This window comes from Amblyraja radiata, chromosome 6, assembly GCF_010909765.2.
Source record: "Amblyraja radiata isolate CabotCenter1 chromosome 6, sAmbRad1.1.pri, whole genome shotgun sequence".
Taxonomy (NCBI): domain Eukaryota; kingdom Metazoa; phylum Chordata; class Chondrichthyes; order Rajiformes; family Rajidae; genus Amblyraja; species Amblyraja radiata.
In genome coordinates, this window is record NC_045961.1 from 9792041 (window position 1) to 9809145 (window position 17105).

The 17105-nt window shown below is 59.1% G+C and overlaps 1 protein-coding gene across 1 annotated transcript; it reads right to left on the reverse strand.

The window, feature by feature from the left end:
• Positions 1-499: 499 nt before the first annotated feature.
• ilk (integrin linked kinase) lies at positions 500-13201 on the reverse strand. The gene is given in 12 exon segments (XM_033022193.1): positions 500-845; positions 1176-1291; positions 1294-1305; positions 2052-2151; positions 2807-2928; positions 4623-4750; positions 5833-5942; positions 7921-8006; positions 10873-10956; positions 11357-11453; positions 12370-12465; positions 12949-13201. Coding segments are annotated over 12 exon segments (1353 nt in total). The 5' UTR covers position 13201; the 3' UTR covers positions 500-695.
• Between the last annotated feature and the right edge of the window lie 3904 nt (positions 13202-17105).

Genomic DNA, 17105 nt, shown 5'->3' on the forward strand with positions numbered 1-17105 from the left:
AGGTTAGGCCACAGCTCAGGGACACAGGCACAAGGTCTCCAGCACACACGCGCGCACCGCCCATGAGAGGCCAGGAGCAAGGCACAGGTTGGGGGATAGCACCCCGAAACTGCTCACTGTGGGGAGGGATAGCACCCCGAAACTGGTCACAGTAGGAGGAGGGGATAGCACCCCAAAACTGGTCACAGTGGGGAGGGATAGCACCGCGAAACTGGTCACAGTGGGGCGGGATAGCACCGCGAAACTGGTCACAGTGGAATAAGTGAGGGTAGTACCCTAAAACTGGTCACTGTGGGGGAAGGGGATAGCACCCCGAAACTGGTCACAGAGAGGGGAGAGATAGCACCCCAAAACTGGTCACAGAGGGGGGGGGGGGGGGCGAGGATAGCACCTCGATACTGATCACTGTGGGGTAAGAGGGGGGGGGGGTAGTACCCCGAAACTGGTCACAGTGGGGGAAGGGGGGGGGATAGCACCCCGGAACTTCTCACCGTGGGGGGGGGGGGGGGGGGGGGGGAACACTGTGACACTGGTTACTGAGGGAGGGGGGTCGGTACAGGTCACAGTGGGGAGTGGGTGGGAAGGGGTCGGTGGGCCTGGCTGGGTGAGGCTTCCCGGCTGTGTGAGGTTCTGGTGCTGTAAGGCTGGTGGGGTTGGCGAGGGTGGGGGGGTGGGTTATCCGGTGCCCGCGGCCGCTACTTGTCCTGCATCTTCTCCATGATGGGCACGATCATGTCAAACTTTGGTCTCTTGGCGGGGTCTTCGTTCATGCAGATCTTCATCAGCTTGCACACGTGCGGGGAGATGCCCGGTGGGATGGTGGGCCGCAGACCCTCCAGAGACACCTGGTCACGGTATCAGCAGTTAGAGTGGGCACTGACCCTGCACTGAACCTGCACCGACACTCACCCCCACCCCCAATCCAGAGACACCTAGTCATGGTATCAGCAGTTAGAGTGGGCACCGAGCCCGCACTGACCCCCCACCCACCCTCACCCACCCCCACCTCCAGAGACACCTAGTCACGGTATCAGCAGTTAGAGTGGACACTGACCCTGCACCCACCCACCCTATCCCATGCCAAGCCCATCCATCCCACCCCCACCTGCCCACCTGTCCAATTGGAGTGGGCACCGACCCCCCCCCCCTCCCTCTCCCTGCTCCCCCGGACGTACCTTCATGCCGATCTCCATGTTGGATAGGTCGGCGAAGGGAACCTCGCGGGTCACCAGCTCCCACAGCAAGATGGCGAAACTCCACATGTCCGCTGACCGACGGTTAATCTCCTCCGCTTCTTCTGTAGAGCTGGGGGGGGGACACAACCGGTCAGGGAGGGGGGGACACAGCCGGTCAGGGAGGGGGGGCTGGGGGGGGTCACAGCCGGTCAGGGAGGGGGGGCTGGGGGGGACACAGCCGGTCAGGGAGGGGGGGCTGGGGGGGGGTCACAGCCGGTCAGGGAGGGGGGGCTGGGGGGGGTCACAGCCGGTCAGGGAGGGGGGGCTGGGGGGGACACAGCAGGTCAGGGAGGGGGGGACAGCCGGTCAGGGAGGGGGGGGCTGGGGGGGACACAGCCGGTCAGGGAGGGGGGGTGGGGGGGACACAGCAGGTCAGGGAGGGGGGGCTGGGGGGGACACAGCCGGTCAGGGAGGGGGGGTTGGGGGGGACACAGCAGGTCAGGGAGGGGGGGGGGGACACAGCCGGTCAGGGAGGGGGTGGCTGGGGGGGACACAGCAGGTCAGGGAGGGGGTGGCTGGGGGACACAGCAGGTCAGGGAGGGGGGGCTGGGGGGGACACAGCGGTCAGGGAGGGGGGTGGCTGGGGGGGACACAGCGGTCAGGGATGGGGGGTTGGGGGGGACACAGCAGGTCAGGGAGGGGGGGCTGGGGGGGACCAGCCGGTCAGGGAGGGGGGGTTGGGGGGGACACAGCTGGTCAGGGAGGGGGGGACACAGCCGGTCAGGGAGGGGGGGCTGGCCTGGGCGAGGAGGGGAGTGGGGGCGAGGGCGGGGGTGGGTATGGCGGGAGGGGTGGGGGTGAGGGCGGTATACTCACCCTCAGGTGCAACCCAGGCGGGGGCGTACATGCGTCCAGGACACTGGAAGGAGAACTTGACATCGGCCATGCTGATGCGGGCTGTCATGTCCTCGTCGATCTGTTCCAGGCAGAGAGACGGTCAGAGCCGGCCCGGTGGGGGGGGGGGGGGGGGTTCCCATAGTCCACCAGACTCTCCTATCCACCCCCCTCCCCTCCCCCCACAACAGGAATGCACAGAATGATCCCACAGCCAGGGCAGTGGCAGCGGCAGTGCATGAAGTGATGCGGGGGGGGGGGTCCATGCAGAGGCCAGTGGTGTGTCCAGTGATGGGGCCGTGGGTACATGCGGTGGGGCCCCTCAACATGCTGCTGCGGCTGTTGAGGTAGTGCCGGGCGATTAGGGGAGCATGCATCAGTGGGCGGGTGCATGCGTCGGCGGACAGGTACATGCGTTGGGCGCATGGGTCGGTGGGCGGGTCCATGCGTTGGTTGCATGCGTCGGTGGGCGGGTGCATGCGGTGGGCATTGGGTGCATGCGTCTGTGGGCGGTTGCATGCGTTGGGTGCATGTGACGTTGGGCGGGTGTATGCAGTGGGCGTTGGGTGCATGCGTCGGTGGGCGATTGCATGCGTTGGGTGCATGCATCGTTGGGCGGGTGCATGCAGTGGGCGTTGGGTGCATGCGTCGGTGGGCATGTGCATGTGGTGGTGGTGGGCAGGTACATGCGGTGGGTACATGCGTCGTTGGGCGAGTGCATGCGGTGGGGGACTCACCATGATGCTGCGGCTGTTGAGGTAATGCCGGGCGATGAGCGGCTCCAGTGTGTGCAGGAACGCCAGGCCTCGCGCAATGTTCAACGCAAACTTCACCGCCTGGCTCTGGTCCACCACGAAGTCTGGAGGGACACGAGTGCGTGAGGGTGGGGACGGGTGCCACACTGTGGCAGGAAACATGTTCCCGATGTTGGGGGAGTCCAGAACCAGGGGTCACAGTTTAAGAATAACGGGTTGGCCATTTAGGACGGAGATGAGGAAAGTTTTTTTTCACCCAGAGAGTTGTGAATCTGTGGAATTCTCTGCCACAGAAGGCAGTGGAGGCCAATTCACTGGATGTGTTCAAGAGAGAGATTTAGCTCTTAGGGGTAACGGAATCAAGGGATGTGGGGAGAAAGCAGGAACGGGGTACTATGTTCATATATTCTGTTGTGCTGCACCAAGTAAGAATGTCATTGTCCTATCTGGGACAATAAAACACTCTTGACGATGATCATATTGAATGGTGCTGCTGGCTCGAAGGGCCAAATGGCCTACTCCTGCACCTATTCTGTCTCTATGGGGGTGAGGGGCGGGGGGACTAGGGGGGGGGATTGTGTGGGGGGGGGGGGGGGGGGGGGTGAGGGAGAGCTGCACTGTGGGAGGGGCGGGGGTGGGGGAGGGGTGAGGGTGTGGGGCGGGGGACTGGGGAGAGAGTCGGAGGTGAGGGAGCGCTGCACTGTGGGGGGGCGGGAGTGGGGGATGGGTGGGTGTGAGGGGCGGGGGCCTGTAGGGGGAGGGGTGGGGGTGGGGGTGGGGGAGGCGCGACTGTGGGGAGGGGCAGGGGTGCGGGAGGGGGAGGGAGTGCTGCACTGTGGGAGGGGCGGGGGTGGGGGAGTGCTGCACTATCCTACACATGTCAATTTACAATTTTTCTTACTGAAGCCATTAACCTACGATCCTGTTGGGAGTGTGGAATGAAACCGGATCACCTGGAGGAAACCCACACGGTCACAGGGAGAACGTACAAACTCAGTACTGAAAGGCATTTACACTCCATCTACACTTCACGCTGCCTTGGGAAAGCAGCCGACATCATCAAACACTTGTCCCTGTCCCACCCCGGTTAATTCCTCTTCTCCCCGCTCCCGTCCGGCAGAAGGCACAGATGCTTGAGAGCGCGCACCACCAGACTCAGGAACAGCTTCTTCCCTGCTGTTATCACACTACTGAACGGTCCCCCCATTAGTTTGGGTATAGTCCTGATCTTCCATCCTACCTCATTGAGGCTTTTGCAGTTTTTCCGTAACCATAACACTTTATTCTGCACTCTGGTGTTTTTCTCTTCACACAACCATTTTTTTCTAGTGTTTGGAGTGATTGTACTCATGAATAGTGTGATGTTTCAACGCTATATCTGTGGTTAAAATGTTTTATCTTGCACTAAATGTTGTCCCCTTTATCTGTACGCTGTGCATGGATCTATTGTAATCATGTACGGACTTTTCACTGACTGGATTGTTTGCACACAAAAGATTTTCACTGGACCTTAGTGCATGTAACAATAATGTACATAAATCATAACAGAATTAGGCCATTTGGCCCATCGAGTCTACTCCGCCATTCAATCATGGCTGATCTATCTCTCCCTCCTAACCCCATTCTCCTGCCTTTTCACCGTAATCCCTGACACCCGTACTGATCAAGAATCTGTCAATCTCTGCTCTGAGTTACTACAGCACTCTGTGAAACTTCACCTATCCATGTTCTCCACAGATGCTGCCTGACCCGCTGAGTTACTCCCTGTGAAACGTCCCCCCACTCTGTCATCACTCACTGGTGCCCTCGTGCAGCACGTTGTAGAGGGATCCGTACGGCATCCAATGGGTGATGATGATGGGGTGGGGGGCGGGCGGGGACTGGCATCCCCCTAGAACCGGCAGCACGTTCGGGTGTGAGAAGATCCTGGAAAAGCAGACGGCAAGTTAAACAGGGGACCCACTCCCTCTCCTCCTGCCCCTCCCCCCATCCCACAGACCCCGTCCCTCTCCCCCTCCTCCTGCCCCCCCCCTCCCACCCATCCCGGGGACCTGGTCCACTCACCCGCGAGCCCCATTTCCCCGCTCCCATCCCAGGAATGAGAGGGTTAACCTCTGATGAGTGTTTGTCAGCACTGGGCCTGTACTCGCTGGTGTTTAGAAGAATGAGGGGGGACCTCATTGAAACGTACAGAATAGTGAAAGGCCTGGATAGAGTGGATGTGGAGAGGATGTTTCCATTAGTGGGAGAGCCTAGGACAAAGAGGGCACAGCCTCAGAATTAAAGGACGTTCTTTTAGGAAGGAGAGGAGGAGAAATGTCTTTGCTCAGAGGGTGGTGAATCTGTGGGATTCTTTGCCACAGACGGCTGTGGAGGCCAAGTCAGTGGATATTTTTAAGGCAGAGATAGATAGATTCTTGATTAGTACGGGTGTCAGAGGTTATAGGGAGAAGGCAGGAGAATGGGGTTAAGAGGGAGAGATAGATCAGCCATGATTGAATGGCGGAGTAGAGTTGAAGGGCCGAATGGCCTAATTCTGCTCCTGTCTCTCATGACCTTGTGACCTCAAGTCAAGTTCAAGTTTATTGTCATGTGTCCCTGATAGGACAATGAAACTCTTGCTTTGCTTCAGCACGGAACATAATAGGCATTTACTACAAAACACATGAATAAATAAACTGATAAAGTGCAAATAACAAATAATGGGTTATTAATGCTCAGAGTTTGGCCGAGCCAGGTTTAATAGCCTGCACTTCCCCCTGCACGTTAGTCCGGGGCTGCCCTCCCCTCCCACACTAATCCCCCTCCTCACCCCCGCGACGCTCCCTCCCCCACGCACGGACCAGGCCCTGTGATCACCAGCCCCCTGCATTCCCCCCACCCCTACCTGTCCTCCACCAATCCTCCCTCCCCACCCCTCTCATCCTCACATCCACCACCCCCTACCCCCCTCCCCCCGGGCTCCCCCCCCCCCCCCCCCCCCCCACCCCACGCTCCGCCACCCCCACCTGAGTTTGGGGTTCTCCTCGTTGAAGTCGCGGCTTTTCCGGGTGCTCCAGTCTCGCACCTTCAGCATTTTCACCACCACGTCATTCCCCTGCCACCGACCCTTCCACAGCTACAGACACAGGGGGCATCAGTGGGTACTGTACCCCTCACCCACCCACCTACCCCTCACCCACACCCTCGCCCTTCAGCCCCTTCAGCCCCTCCCCACCCACCGCCACCCTGGCATAGCTAGACACAGGGGGCATCAGTGGGTACTGTACCCCTCCCCCCTCCCCCTCCATAGCACAGAAACTGCTCTCCTCAAAGTCCTCAACGACCTCCTCACCTCTGCTGACACTGGTTCCCTCAACATCCTCCTCGACCTGAGTGCAGCCTTCGATACAGTGAACCATAACATCTTGCTCACCAGATTCAAAGACCTCGGCATTGAAGGCTCTGCACTCAGCTGGCTCCGTTCCTACCTTTCCAACAGATCCCACTTCATCTCTCTCCACAACCACACCTCTGCTACAGCCACAGTCACTCAAGGCGTTCCCCAAGGCTCCGTACTCGGCCCCCTCTTCATCATCTACATCCTCCCCCTTGGTCAGATACTCCGCCACTTCAACCTGGACTTCCACTGTTACGCCGATGACACCCAGATCTACCTCGGCACCAAATCCCCCCACAACCACCCCCCCCCCCCCCCCCCCCCCCCCCCCTCTCCCATATCAACACCTGGATGCAACATAACTTCCTCAAACTCAACAGCGATAAAACAGAATTCCTCCTCATAGGCTCCAAATCCACACTCAGCAAAATCAATAACCCCACTCTCACCATCGACGGCACCACTGTCTCCCCATCTTCCCAGGCCCGCAACCTTGGCGTGATCTTTGATTCCACCTTCTCCCTTGAGCCTCACATCCGCGATGTCATTAAAATCTCATTCTTTCACCTCCGCAACATCGCCAAAATCGGACCCTCTCTCACACCTCCCGCTGCTGAAAGACTCATCCATGCCTTCATCTCCTCCCGACTGGACTACTGCAACTCACTTCTCCTTGGCATCAGCTCCACCTACATCAACCGACTCCAACTGGTCCAGAACGCAGCCGCCCGACTCATCACCCACACCAAATCCTGGCATCACATCACTCCAGTCCTCAAACAACTTCACTGGCTTCCCATCTCCCACCGGATCACCTACAAAATCCTGGTCCTCACCTACAAAGCCCTCCACCATCTGGCCCCCCCATATCTCACTGACCTCCTCTCCCCCTACCAACCCTCACGGTCCCTCAGATCCACATCAGCCGGTCTCCTCTCCATCCACAAGTCCAACCTCCGCAGTTTTGGGGACAGAGCCTTCTCCAGGGCAGCGCCCAGGCTCTGGAACTCCCTCCCCCAACTGATCCGCAATTCCGTGTCCCTCACCATCTTCCAGTCCCGCCTCAAGACCCATCTCTTCACCTCTGCCTATCCTTAGCCCCACGTCCCCCTCCCTTTTTATCTGTGCTTGAATTGCCTCATATTGTGTTTTGAATTGAATTCTGTCTTTAATTTGTGTACTAGTCATGTCTCTACTATTTATTTCATTCCGCTTACATGTTTTTCCTCTACTTGCTAAATTTTTGTAAGGTGTCCTTGAGACTCTTGAAAGGCGCCCATAAATAAAATTTATTATTATTATTAATACCTACCCCTCACCCACACCCTTCAGCCCCTCCCCCACCCACCGCCACAGCTAAACACAGCGGGCATCAGTGGGTACTGTAGCCCTCACCCACTCCCCCTCCCCATCCACCCACCCCTCCCCCACTCCCTCCCCCTCCCCCACCATTCACCCCGCCGTCACCCTCACCCCACCACAGCTACAGACACAGGGGCATCAGTGGGTACTGTACCCCTCTCCCCTCCCCCACCCACTGCCCCTTCCACAGCTGTGGTCCCAGCAGGGGGCATCAGTGGGCACGCCCCCACCCTTCACTGACCCACGTTGCTGGCCGGGGGGGGGTGGAAAGGCCACTGCATGGGTGCCAGGACCAAGGCAGTTGCATGCGCGGGTGCGTGCGGGGTGGGGGTGGGTTGCAGCCGCTGCAGCTTACCTCTCCAGAGTGGTTCTCGTTCATCTTGTGAGTGAGGGTGAGCTGTTTGAAGTCGATGCCGGCATGTTTGTTCAGGGTCCCGTTCCCTGCACAACAGGCAACGAGTTACAGCCAGGGGAGGTCAGAGGGCAAGAGGAGCAGAGGGCAAGGGGAACAGAGGGCAAGGGGAGCAGAGGGCAAGGGGAGCAGAGGGCAAGGGGAGCAGAGGGCAAGGGGAGCAGAGGGCAAGGGGAGCAGAGGGCAGGGGTCGCAGAGGGCAGGGGTCGCAGAGGGCAAGGGGTCGCAGAGGGCAAGGGGTCGCAGAGGGCAGGGGGGCAGAGGGCAGGGGGAGCAGAGGGCAGGGGGAGCAGAGGGCAAGGGGAGCAGAGGGCAGGGGGAGCAGAGGGCAGGGGGAGCAGAGGGCAGGGGGAGCAGAGGGCAGGGGTCGCAGAGGGCAGGGGTCGCAGAGGGCAGGGGTCGCAGAGGGCAGGGGTCGCAGAGGGCAGGGGTCGCAGAGGGCAGGGGTCGCAGAGGGCAGGGGTCGCAGAGGGCAGGGGTCGCAGAGGGCAGGGGTGGCAGAGGGCAGGGGGAGCAGAGGGCAAGGGGAGCAGAGGGCAAGGGGAGCAGAGGGCAGGGGTCGCAGAGGGCAAGGGGAGCAGAGGGCAAGGGGAGCAGAGGGCAGGGGGAGCAGAGGGCAAGGGGAGCAGAGGGCAAGGGGAGCAGAGGGCAGGGGGAGCAGAGGGCAAGGGGAGCAGAGGGCAGGGGTCGCAGAGGGCAGGGGTCGCAGAGGGCAGGGGTCGCAGAGGGCAGGGGTCGCAGAGGGCAGGGGTCGCAGAGGGCAGGGGTCGCAGAGGGCAGGGGGAGCAGAGGGCAGGGGGAGCAGAGGGCAGGGGTAGCAGAGGGCAGGGGGAGCAGAGGGCAAGGGGAGCAGAGGGCAAGGGGAGCAGAGGGCAAGGGGAGCAGAGGGCAGGGGGAGCAGAGGGCAAGGGGAGCAGAGGGCAAGGGGAGCAGAGGGCAAGGGGAGCAGAGGGCAAGGGGAGCAGAGGGCAAGGGGAGCAGAGGGCAAGGGGGACAGAACACGGGGGGGGGGGGGGACAGGAGGCAGGGGGGTACAAAGGACATGGGCCCCTGCTGGGGGGGGGGCGCACCCCCTCAGTCTGGCCAGCCCGCTACCTACAGGAGGCTGAGGGGTGGTCTTATACAGGCCCACCTGCCTCAACTAACCCCTCCGGCAGCTCGTTCCATACACCCACCACCCTGTGTGGAAAAGCTACTCGGATTCTCCCCTCGCCTGTACCCCATGTCCTCTGGTCCTTGACACCCCTCCTCAGGGGGTAAAAGACTCTGCATTCACCCCTCAGGGGTCTTGGAGGGGAGAATGCTCCTCAAACTGCAGAGCATCCTGGACAATGCAGCTCACCCCCTCCGTGGTCAACACACTGGTCAACCTGAGGAGCACCTTCAGCAACAGACTGGTTCCACCAAGATGCAGCACACAACGCCACAGGAGATCCTTCTTCCCTGTGGCTATCAAACTGTACAACCCCTCCCCCTTCTGTCGAGGGGTAGACTGAGACTGACTCCCCCCCCCCGACCCCTCCCCACCCCCCCTCCTCCCCAATCTTTGCACATCCCCCAATCCTTTTCACTCGTCACTTTAATCTCATGTTTCATGCGTTTTGTGTTTTTCATGACCAGTTTCCCACCTGGGATGAATAAAATTCTATCATATCGTATGATTTTATACACCTCTATAAGATCACCCCTCATCCTCCCGCCCTCCAGGGAATAAAGTCCTCTCCCTCTAGCTCAGGCCCCTCGAGTCCTGGCGACATCCTCGTGAATCTTCTCTGCATCATTCCCAGCTTACAGTGGAGACTGCAGATTCCTTCTGTGATGCCCTGGTCATCTGTGGGACTGTAGTTCAACCCGGACCTACTCCTCTGTCCCCTGCCCCTCTGTCCACTGCCTCCCCGCACCAAGCCAAACATGGAGGAGAACAGCCTGCAGCAGTAACCCAGCGGGCCACAAGGTGCTGCCTGACCAGCAGACGTGGGAGCAGACTCCACCTTCTGTTGTTGATTAGTGCGGGTGTCAGAGGTTATGGGGAGGAGGCGGGAGGGAGAGATAGATCAGCCGTGGTTGAATGGGGGAGGGGCTCCATGGGCCGAATGGCCTAATTCTGCCTCTCTCACATGCCTTTCAGCCCGTTAAGTCTACTCCGCCATTCAATCATGCCCAATCTATCTTTCCCTCAAAACCCCATTCTCCTGCCTCCCCATAACCCCTGACACCCGTACTGATCAAGAATCTATCTGTCTCTGCCTTAAACATATTCACTGACTTGGCCTCCACAGCCGTCTGTGGCAAAGAATTCCACAGATTCACCACCCTCTGACTAAAGAAATTCCTCATCTCCTTCTTAAAGGAACGTCCTTTAATTCTGAGGCTGTGACCTCTGGTCCTAGGTTCTCCCACTAGTGGAAACATCCTCTCCACATCCACTCTATCCAGATCTTTCACTATTCTGTACGTTTCAAGAGGTCCCCCCTCATTCTTCTAAACTCCAGCGAGTACAGGCCCAGCGCGGACAAACGCTCATCATAGGTTAAGCCACTCACTCCTGGGATCGTTCTTGTAAACCTCCTCTGGACCCTCTCCAGAGACAGCACATCCTTCCCCAGATACGGGGCCCAAAACTGCTCACAATATTCCACACACAACCTCACCAGCCCAGTAACAGATGAAGAGGCAGTAAAGCTGCAGCAATGAGGATGTGATCGTTGTGTTGCCAAACACACAACGGTGAAGCAGGCGGCTGGGATATCGCTGTGGAGGGAGGGAGGGTGGGTGGGGGGATGAGGGGGTGAGGGAGGGAGGGGGAGGGAGAGGGTGGGGGAGGGGGAGGGAGGGAGTGGGGCGAGGGGGTGAGGGCGTGGGAGAGAGGGTGGGGTAAGGAGGGGGGGCACTGACTTGGTCGTGTGCGGGTGGTTCCTTTCCAGAACGTGTCCTTGTAGGGAACTTTGGTCAGACTCTGACCCAGCTTCTCTGCGCGCTCTGTGGAAGAGACGCAGAGATAGAGTTAGTGTGGCCAGCACACCGTGCGTGTGCGTGTGTGTATGTGAATGTGCAAACGTGTGCACATGTCTGTGTGTGTGTGTGTGCCTGTCCATGGAGACGCAGGTGTGGTGCCTGCCTGTGTGTGTTTGAGCATGTGTGTGTGTGCGTGTGCGTACGTGTGTGTGTGTGCGCGCGTACGTGTGTGCGTGCGTGTGCATGCATACGCATGTGTGTACGTACATGCGTGTGCATGCGTGTGCGTGCGTGCGTGTGCGAGTGTGTGCGTGTGTGTACGTGCATGCGTGTGTGTGTGTGTGCGTGCGTGCGTGTGCGCGTGTGTGTGCGCGTGTGCGTGTACGTGTGCATGTACGGGGTGCTCTGTGTCGGAGCCACTCACCCTTCAGCAGTTCCCGCAGGTGAACTTTGCCCTTGTCCAGTGGAGTCTCCCCGTACTTGGTGCAGATGCTGACCAGGGCCCCGCTGCTCACCAGGTCCTGACCCACAAAACACACGTCACCGGCCGCTCCAGCCGCATCGCAGGGGGATGGGGAATGGGGGGGGTCCGGGACGATCACAGCTACGGAGGGGTCATGGAGGGATTGTGGAGCGATCGTGGAACAATCGTGAGATGTCCACATAGTTCTCGGGGCGTCCCCAGAAAGATCACGGGACACAACTGGTCCCCGTTAAAGGTGGACTTTACCCATTTGTTTAGTTTAGAGATACAGCACGGAAACAGGCCATTCGGCCCACCGAGTCCGTGCCGACCAGCGATCACCCGTTCACACTAGTCCTTTTGCTCCCTACACACTAGGGGGCAATTTACCGAGGGCCGTTTAATCTACAAACCTGCACGTCTTTGGGATGTGGGAGGAAACCAGAGCACCCGGGGGGAACATGCAAACTACGCACAGACAGCAGACGAGGTGGAGTGAGGGTTGAAGTGGCGACTGTACCGGCTACAGCCGGACGTGTGCAGGGACACGGGTTGCCGGAGGTCACGCGTGTGGTCAGCCGTGGTGAGGGTGGTGCCAACACGCATGCATGATAATGGGGGCGTGGCTGGGCGGGTCAGTAACCGCTGCACTGCTGCACATGCATGGGTGGGAGGTCAGGCTGCACGGCTGCGGTGTTGCGGATGCACGGGCCTGTGGGAGTGGGGCCTCTCGTTGACCTGCTGCAGCGTAGCAGCCACAGGTATGCAGGGGTCGGGCGCTGCGTTGCATTGCAGCCACGAGCTCCCGTGCAGCAGAGAAGGTGGCGAGTGCAACTTCCACCGACAGATTGTAGATCAGAGCGGCTGTCGTGGGGGTTACGGGGAGAAGGCAGGAGAATGGGGTGAGGGGTTGAGCCATGATTGAATGGCGGAGTAGACAATGGGCCGAATGGCACACGACCTACGACCCTCACCTCCGCCACCTCGTCGTGGCCCCAGAAACAGGCGTAGTGTAGCGGCGTGTTGCCGTGTTCATTCACCGCGCACACGTCTGCCTTGCACTGGATCAGCTGCAGAGAGACGCACAGGGTGAGTGGAGCAGCACACACCCCCGACACCCCCTCCCTTCACACAGCCCCCGGCTCCTGCACCCCCGACAACCGCACCACCCTCCCTCCCCGCAGCCCGCTGACCCCACCCCCTCACTCCCCGCACCCAGCCCCTCCCCCCACCTGCCAAACGCAACCTCCCCCTACCGCGTGGTCCCGTCCCTCCATCTCGCTCTTTGTAACTCGTCCCCCCCCCAACCCCCTCGCTCCCATGTCCCCCCCTCCCCCCTGCTCCACATTCCCAACTGCCCCCTCCTAGTCCACGCCCTCTCCCTCACTTCCTCCCACCCTGCTCCTTGCACCCCTCCCGCCCTGTGACTCCTCTCCCCAACTCCTCACCCCCCCCCCCCCCCCCAGCATTCCAGTGACCACACCACCCGCCCCACCAACCCAATGGGAGCCCCAACCCTCCCCCTCCCCCAGCCCCCCGTTCCTGGCCCGCACCTTCTGCACGATGTCACGGTGCCCGTGGCTGGCGGCCAGGTGCAGGGGCGTGTCGTCGCCGCGGTTCATCACGTTGATGCGTGCCCCACGCATGATCAGCATGTCCACCACGTTGGAGCGGCCCTCGCGACACGCCCAGTGCAGGGGGCTGAACCCGTGGTCATCGCTGCAGGGGGAACAGTTAGATTGGTGCACGGGGGGAGGGAGGGATGGGGGAGCGGACACATGGTATTGGGGGCAGGGTGCTGACATGGATAGAGAAGTGGTTGGCAGACAGGAAACAAAGAGTAGGGATTAACGGGTCCCTTTCAGAATGGCAGGCAGTGACTAGTCGGGTACCGCAAGGCACGGTGCTGGGACCGCAGCTATTTACAATATACATCAATGATTTGGATGAAGGGGTTCAAAGTAACATTAGCAAATTTGCAGATGACACAAAGCTGGGTGGCAGTGTGAACTGTGAGGAGGATGCTATGAGAATGCAGGGTGACTTGGACAGGTTGGGTGAGTTTGCAGATGCATGGCAGATGAAGTTTAATGCGGATAAATGTGAGGTTGTCCACTTTGGTATCAAAAACAGGAAGGCAGATTATTATCTAAATGGTGTCAAGTTGGGAAAAGGGGAAGTACTACTGGATCTTTCAACAGTCACAAAGTAAGCATGCAGGTATAGCAGGCAATGAAGAAAGCTAATGGCATGTTGGCCTTTATAATAAGAGGAGTCGAGTATAGGAGCAAAGAGGTCCTTCTGCAGTTGTACAGGCCCTAGTGAGACCACACCTGGAGTATTGTGTGCAGTTTTGGTCTCCAGATTTGAGGAAGGACATTCTTGCTATTGAGGGAATGCAGCGCAGGTTCGCCAGGTTAATTCCCAGGATGGCGGGAGTGTCATATGCTGAGAGAATGGAGCGGCTGGGCTTGTACACTCTGAAATTTAGAAGGATGTGAGGGAATCTCATTGAAACATATAAGATTGTTAAGGGATTGGACACGCTAGAGGCAGGAAACGTGTTCCCGATGTTGGGGGAGTCCAGAACCAGGGGCCACAGTTTCAGAATAAGGGGTAGGCCATTTAGAACGGAGATGAGGAAACACTTTTTCTCACAGAGTGTTGTGGGTCTTTGAAATTCTCTGCCTCAGAGGGCGGTGGAGGTCAGTTCTCTGGATGCTTTCAAGAGAGAGCAAGATAGAGCTCTTAAAGATAGCGGTCAGGGGATATGGGGAGAAGGCAGGAACGGGGTACCGATGAACGAGGCAGAGGGAGTGAATGTGTGAGGGATCGAGTGTAGACAAACTGTGACTCACACCCAGTGTTGCCAGAGTAGAGATGACTCACAGCAGAGTGACGGATGTAAAGGGTTGGTCATGAGGGAGGCAGGGGGTGGGGACACAGCTCAGGGTAAACCTGGGGTGGTGGGGGGGGGGAAGAGGGGAGGGGGGCCAGGGGCACTCGGCTGCAGTGGGCAGTGTGTGAGCTGCGGTCAGTTTAAGGCAGGTCATCTCTGCTCACTTCCCCTCAGACACAACTTCCCCGGGAGAGAGGGAGAGAGCAACCCTCCCCCCCACCCCACCCCACCCTCCCCCCCCCTGGGAGAGGGAGCCAGCTCCGACAGCGCCACACTACAAACGTGGGCATGCAGCGAATCCTGACCAACTTTGGGAAAGGAATTTGAGAGATTTCCTCCGGCAGGCCGTCCTTACAAGGAAATGTCACGGTCACTGAAACAGCAGCGAGAGGGGGGGAGGGGAGAGAGGGGGAGAGAGGGAGTGAGAGGGGGAGTGAGAGGGGGAGTGAGAGAGAGAGAGAGAGAGAAAGACAGACAGAGAGAGGAGGGAGGAAGAGAGAGAAAGGGAGAAAGAAAGGGAGAACGCATAATGGAAGGAGAGAGAAAAGGGGGACAGTGGGAGAAGAGGAAGAAAATAATAGAACTGACAGGAGAGAAACAGAGAGAGTGGGGCTGTTTATCTCCCCTCCCCCCCATGCACGCAGGCTGTGTCCAGGGTCCTGACTCCACTCCCTCCCCCCAGACCCAGTCTGAAGAAGGGTCTCGGCCTGAAACGTCCCCCATTCCTGCTCTCCAGAGAAGCTGCCCGTCCCGCTGAGTTACTCCAGCATTTTGCCTCTCCCTGCTGTACGGTCATGTTGCCCGGGGTCTTGGTGTTCACCGGTGTTTACCGTGGTGCCATCGCGGGGAGGGCCCACGGCAGTGAGACAGCAGCGACTGGTGTGCGCAGAGTGCCGGCTGGGAGCTGCCAGCATGTCCTCGCCAGTGTCCAGTCTGGGGCCGGCAGTGTCCGGTAACACTGACCGCAGCAGCAGAGTGCAACACCATACTGAGTTGGAACAGCAACGACACCCAGTCTGTGTGTTACATCACCACGCGACATGTCCTCTAGACTACACGACTGCAGCCCTGCACCAACTACACCCTCCACACCCTTCCCCGCCACTCCCCCCTCACCCTCTGTTGCACTGTTCTGTCCAGGTGTACATCTTGCTCTGACCACTGTGTATCTACACTGGCCCTTACACAAGCCACACTCGCTGGCCTGCAGGGCAGCTGCAACACACTCGGTGACGGACACTGGGCCAGAGTATTTATGTCATCCTTTGCTGAGCCTCAGCACAAGCTGCAGTTACGATCGGCAGGACCAGGGCAAAGACAGCCGTGACCCCGACCCTCCCTCCCCACAGCACACTGCATGTCCACAAATATCTATCCCAAACAGGGAGTGTGTGTGTGTGTGTGCGTGCGTGTGCGGGTGTGCACGAGTGTGTGCGTGTGTGAGTGCGAGTGTGTGTGTGCGTGTGCGTGCGAGTGTGTGCGCGAGTGTGTGTGCGAGTGTGTGTGTGTGCGTGCGTGCGTGTGTGAGTGCGTGCGACTGTGTGTGTGCACGAGTGTGCGCGCGCGTATGTGCACGCTCGTGTGTGCGTGCGTGTGTGTGTGCACGTGTGAGTGTGTGCGTGCGTGTGCGCACGAGTGTGTGTGAGTGCGTGTGCGTGCGAGTGTGTGTGTGCGAGTGTGTGTGTGAGTGCGAGTGTGTGTGCATGCGTGTGTGAGAGTGTGTGTGCACGAGTGTGCGCGCGCGTATGTGCACGCTCGTGTGTGTGCGTGCGTGTGTGTGTGTGTGTGTGCACGTGTGAGTGTGTGTGCATGCGCGTGTGAAACATAAGGGCCTGTCCCACTTAGGCGATTTTTTTGGTCACTGTCACTGTCGTAGCAGGTCATCGACAAACCAGCGATTGGACCCCCTCTCCGACAATGTCTACAACAACCTACCACCTAGTCGACCGCAAGCCAAGGCAAGCTACCGACAACCCGCGACCCATTAGGACGTCCACCTACGACAACCTACGTCCACCCACGACAAGCTACGACCCTGTCGGTGACAACTGAAGACAGTTCAGTCGCCGGTACCTTTCGCCGGTTGTCACCAATGGAATTCACCGGTCAGCACCGGCGACAACCTACGTCAGGAGAAGTCAAGCTTCACCAGCGGAGACCAGATAGACGCTACGACTCTTTGGACGACTGAGGAGACGACTCACGGCCATACAGGCGACACCCCGGCGACAGTGTGGCCACAGCCTGTGGTCGCCTAAAAAAATCGCCTAAGTAAGACGAAGACTTTAAGGGAACAACGTTTAGTGCAAGGTAAAGTCAATAAAATGAGATCAAGGATAGTCCGGTCACCAATGAGGTAGACAGTAGTTGAGCAATGCTCTCTGTTGGTGGGATGGTTCAGTTGCCTGATCGGAGCTGGGGAGACGGTGTCCCTGAGTGTGAGTTGCATGTGGGGAGGGGCAGGGTGCTGTAGCCTCTTGGACAGAGCACAGTGAAAGCTACAGGAAGCAGGCAGCAGGAATGCCTCTGCAACTGGGCAGTGGGCCAAGATCCAGCAGGAAGGGGATGACAGCATGGCTGAAGTATGCGGAGAGGGCGGTGTGAGTGGGGCCAGGATGGAGCGGCTGGGACTGCTAGCCTGGGGCACAGCGTTCATCCACACCTCCCGAGCTCAGCCAGCCCAGCAGGCAGGCAGGCAGCAAATAACCGTGCAGATGCTGGTTTACTACGAAGATAGAAACATAGACAATAGGTGCAGGAGTAGGCCATTCGGCCCTTCGAGCCTGCACCGCCATTCAATATGATCATGGT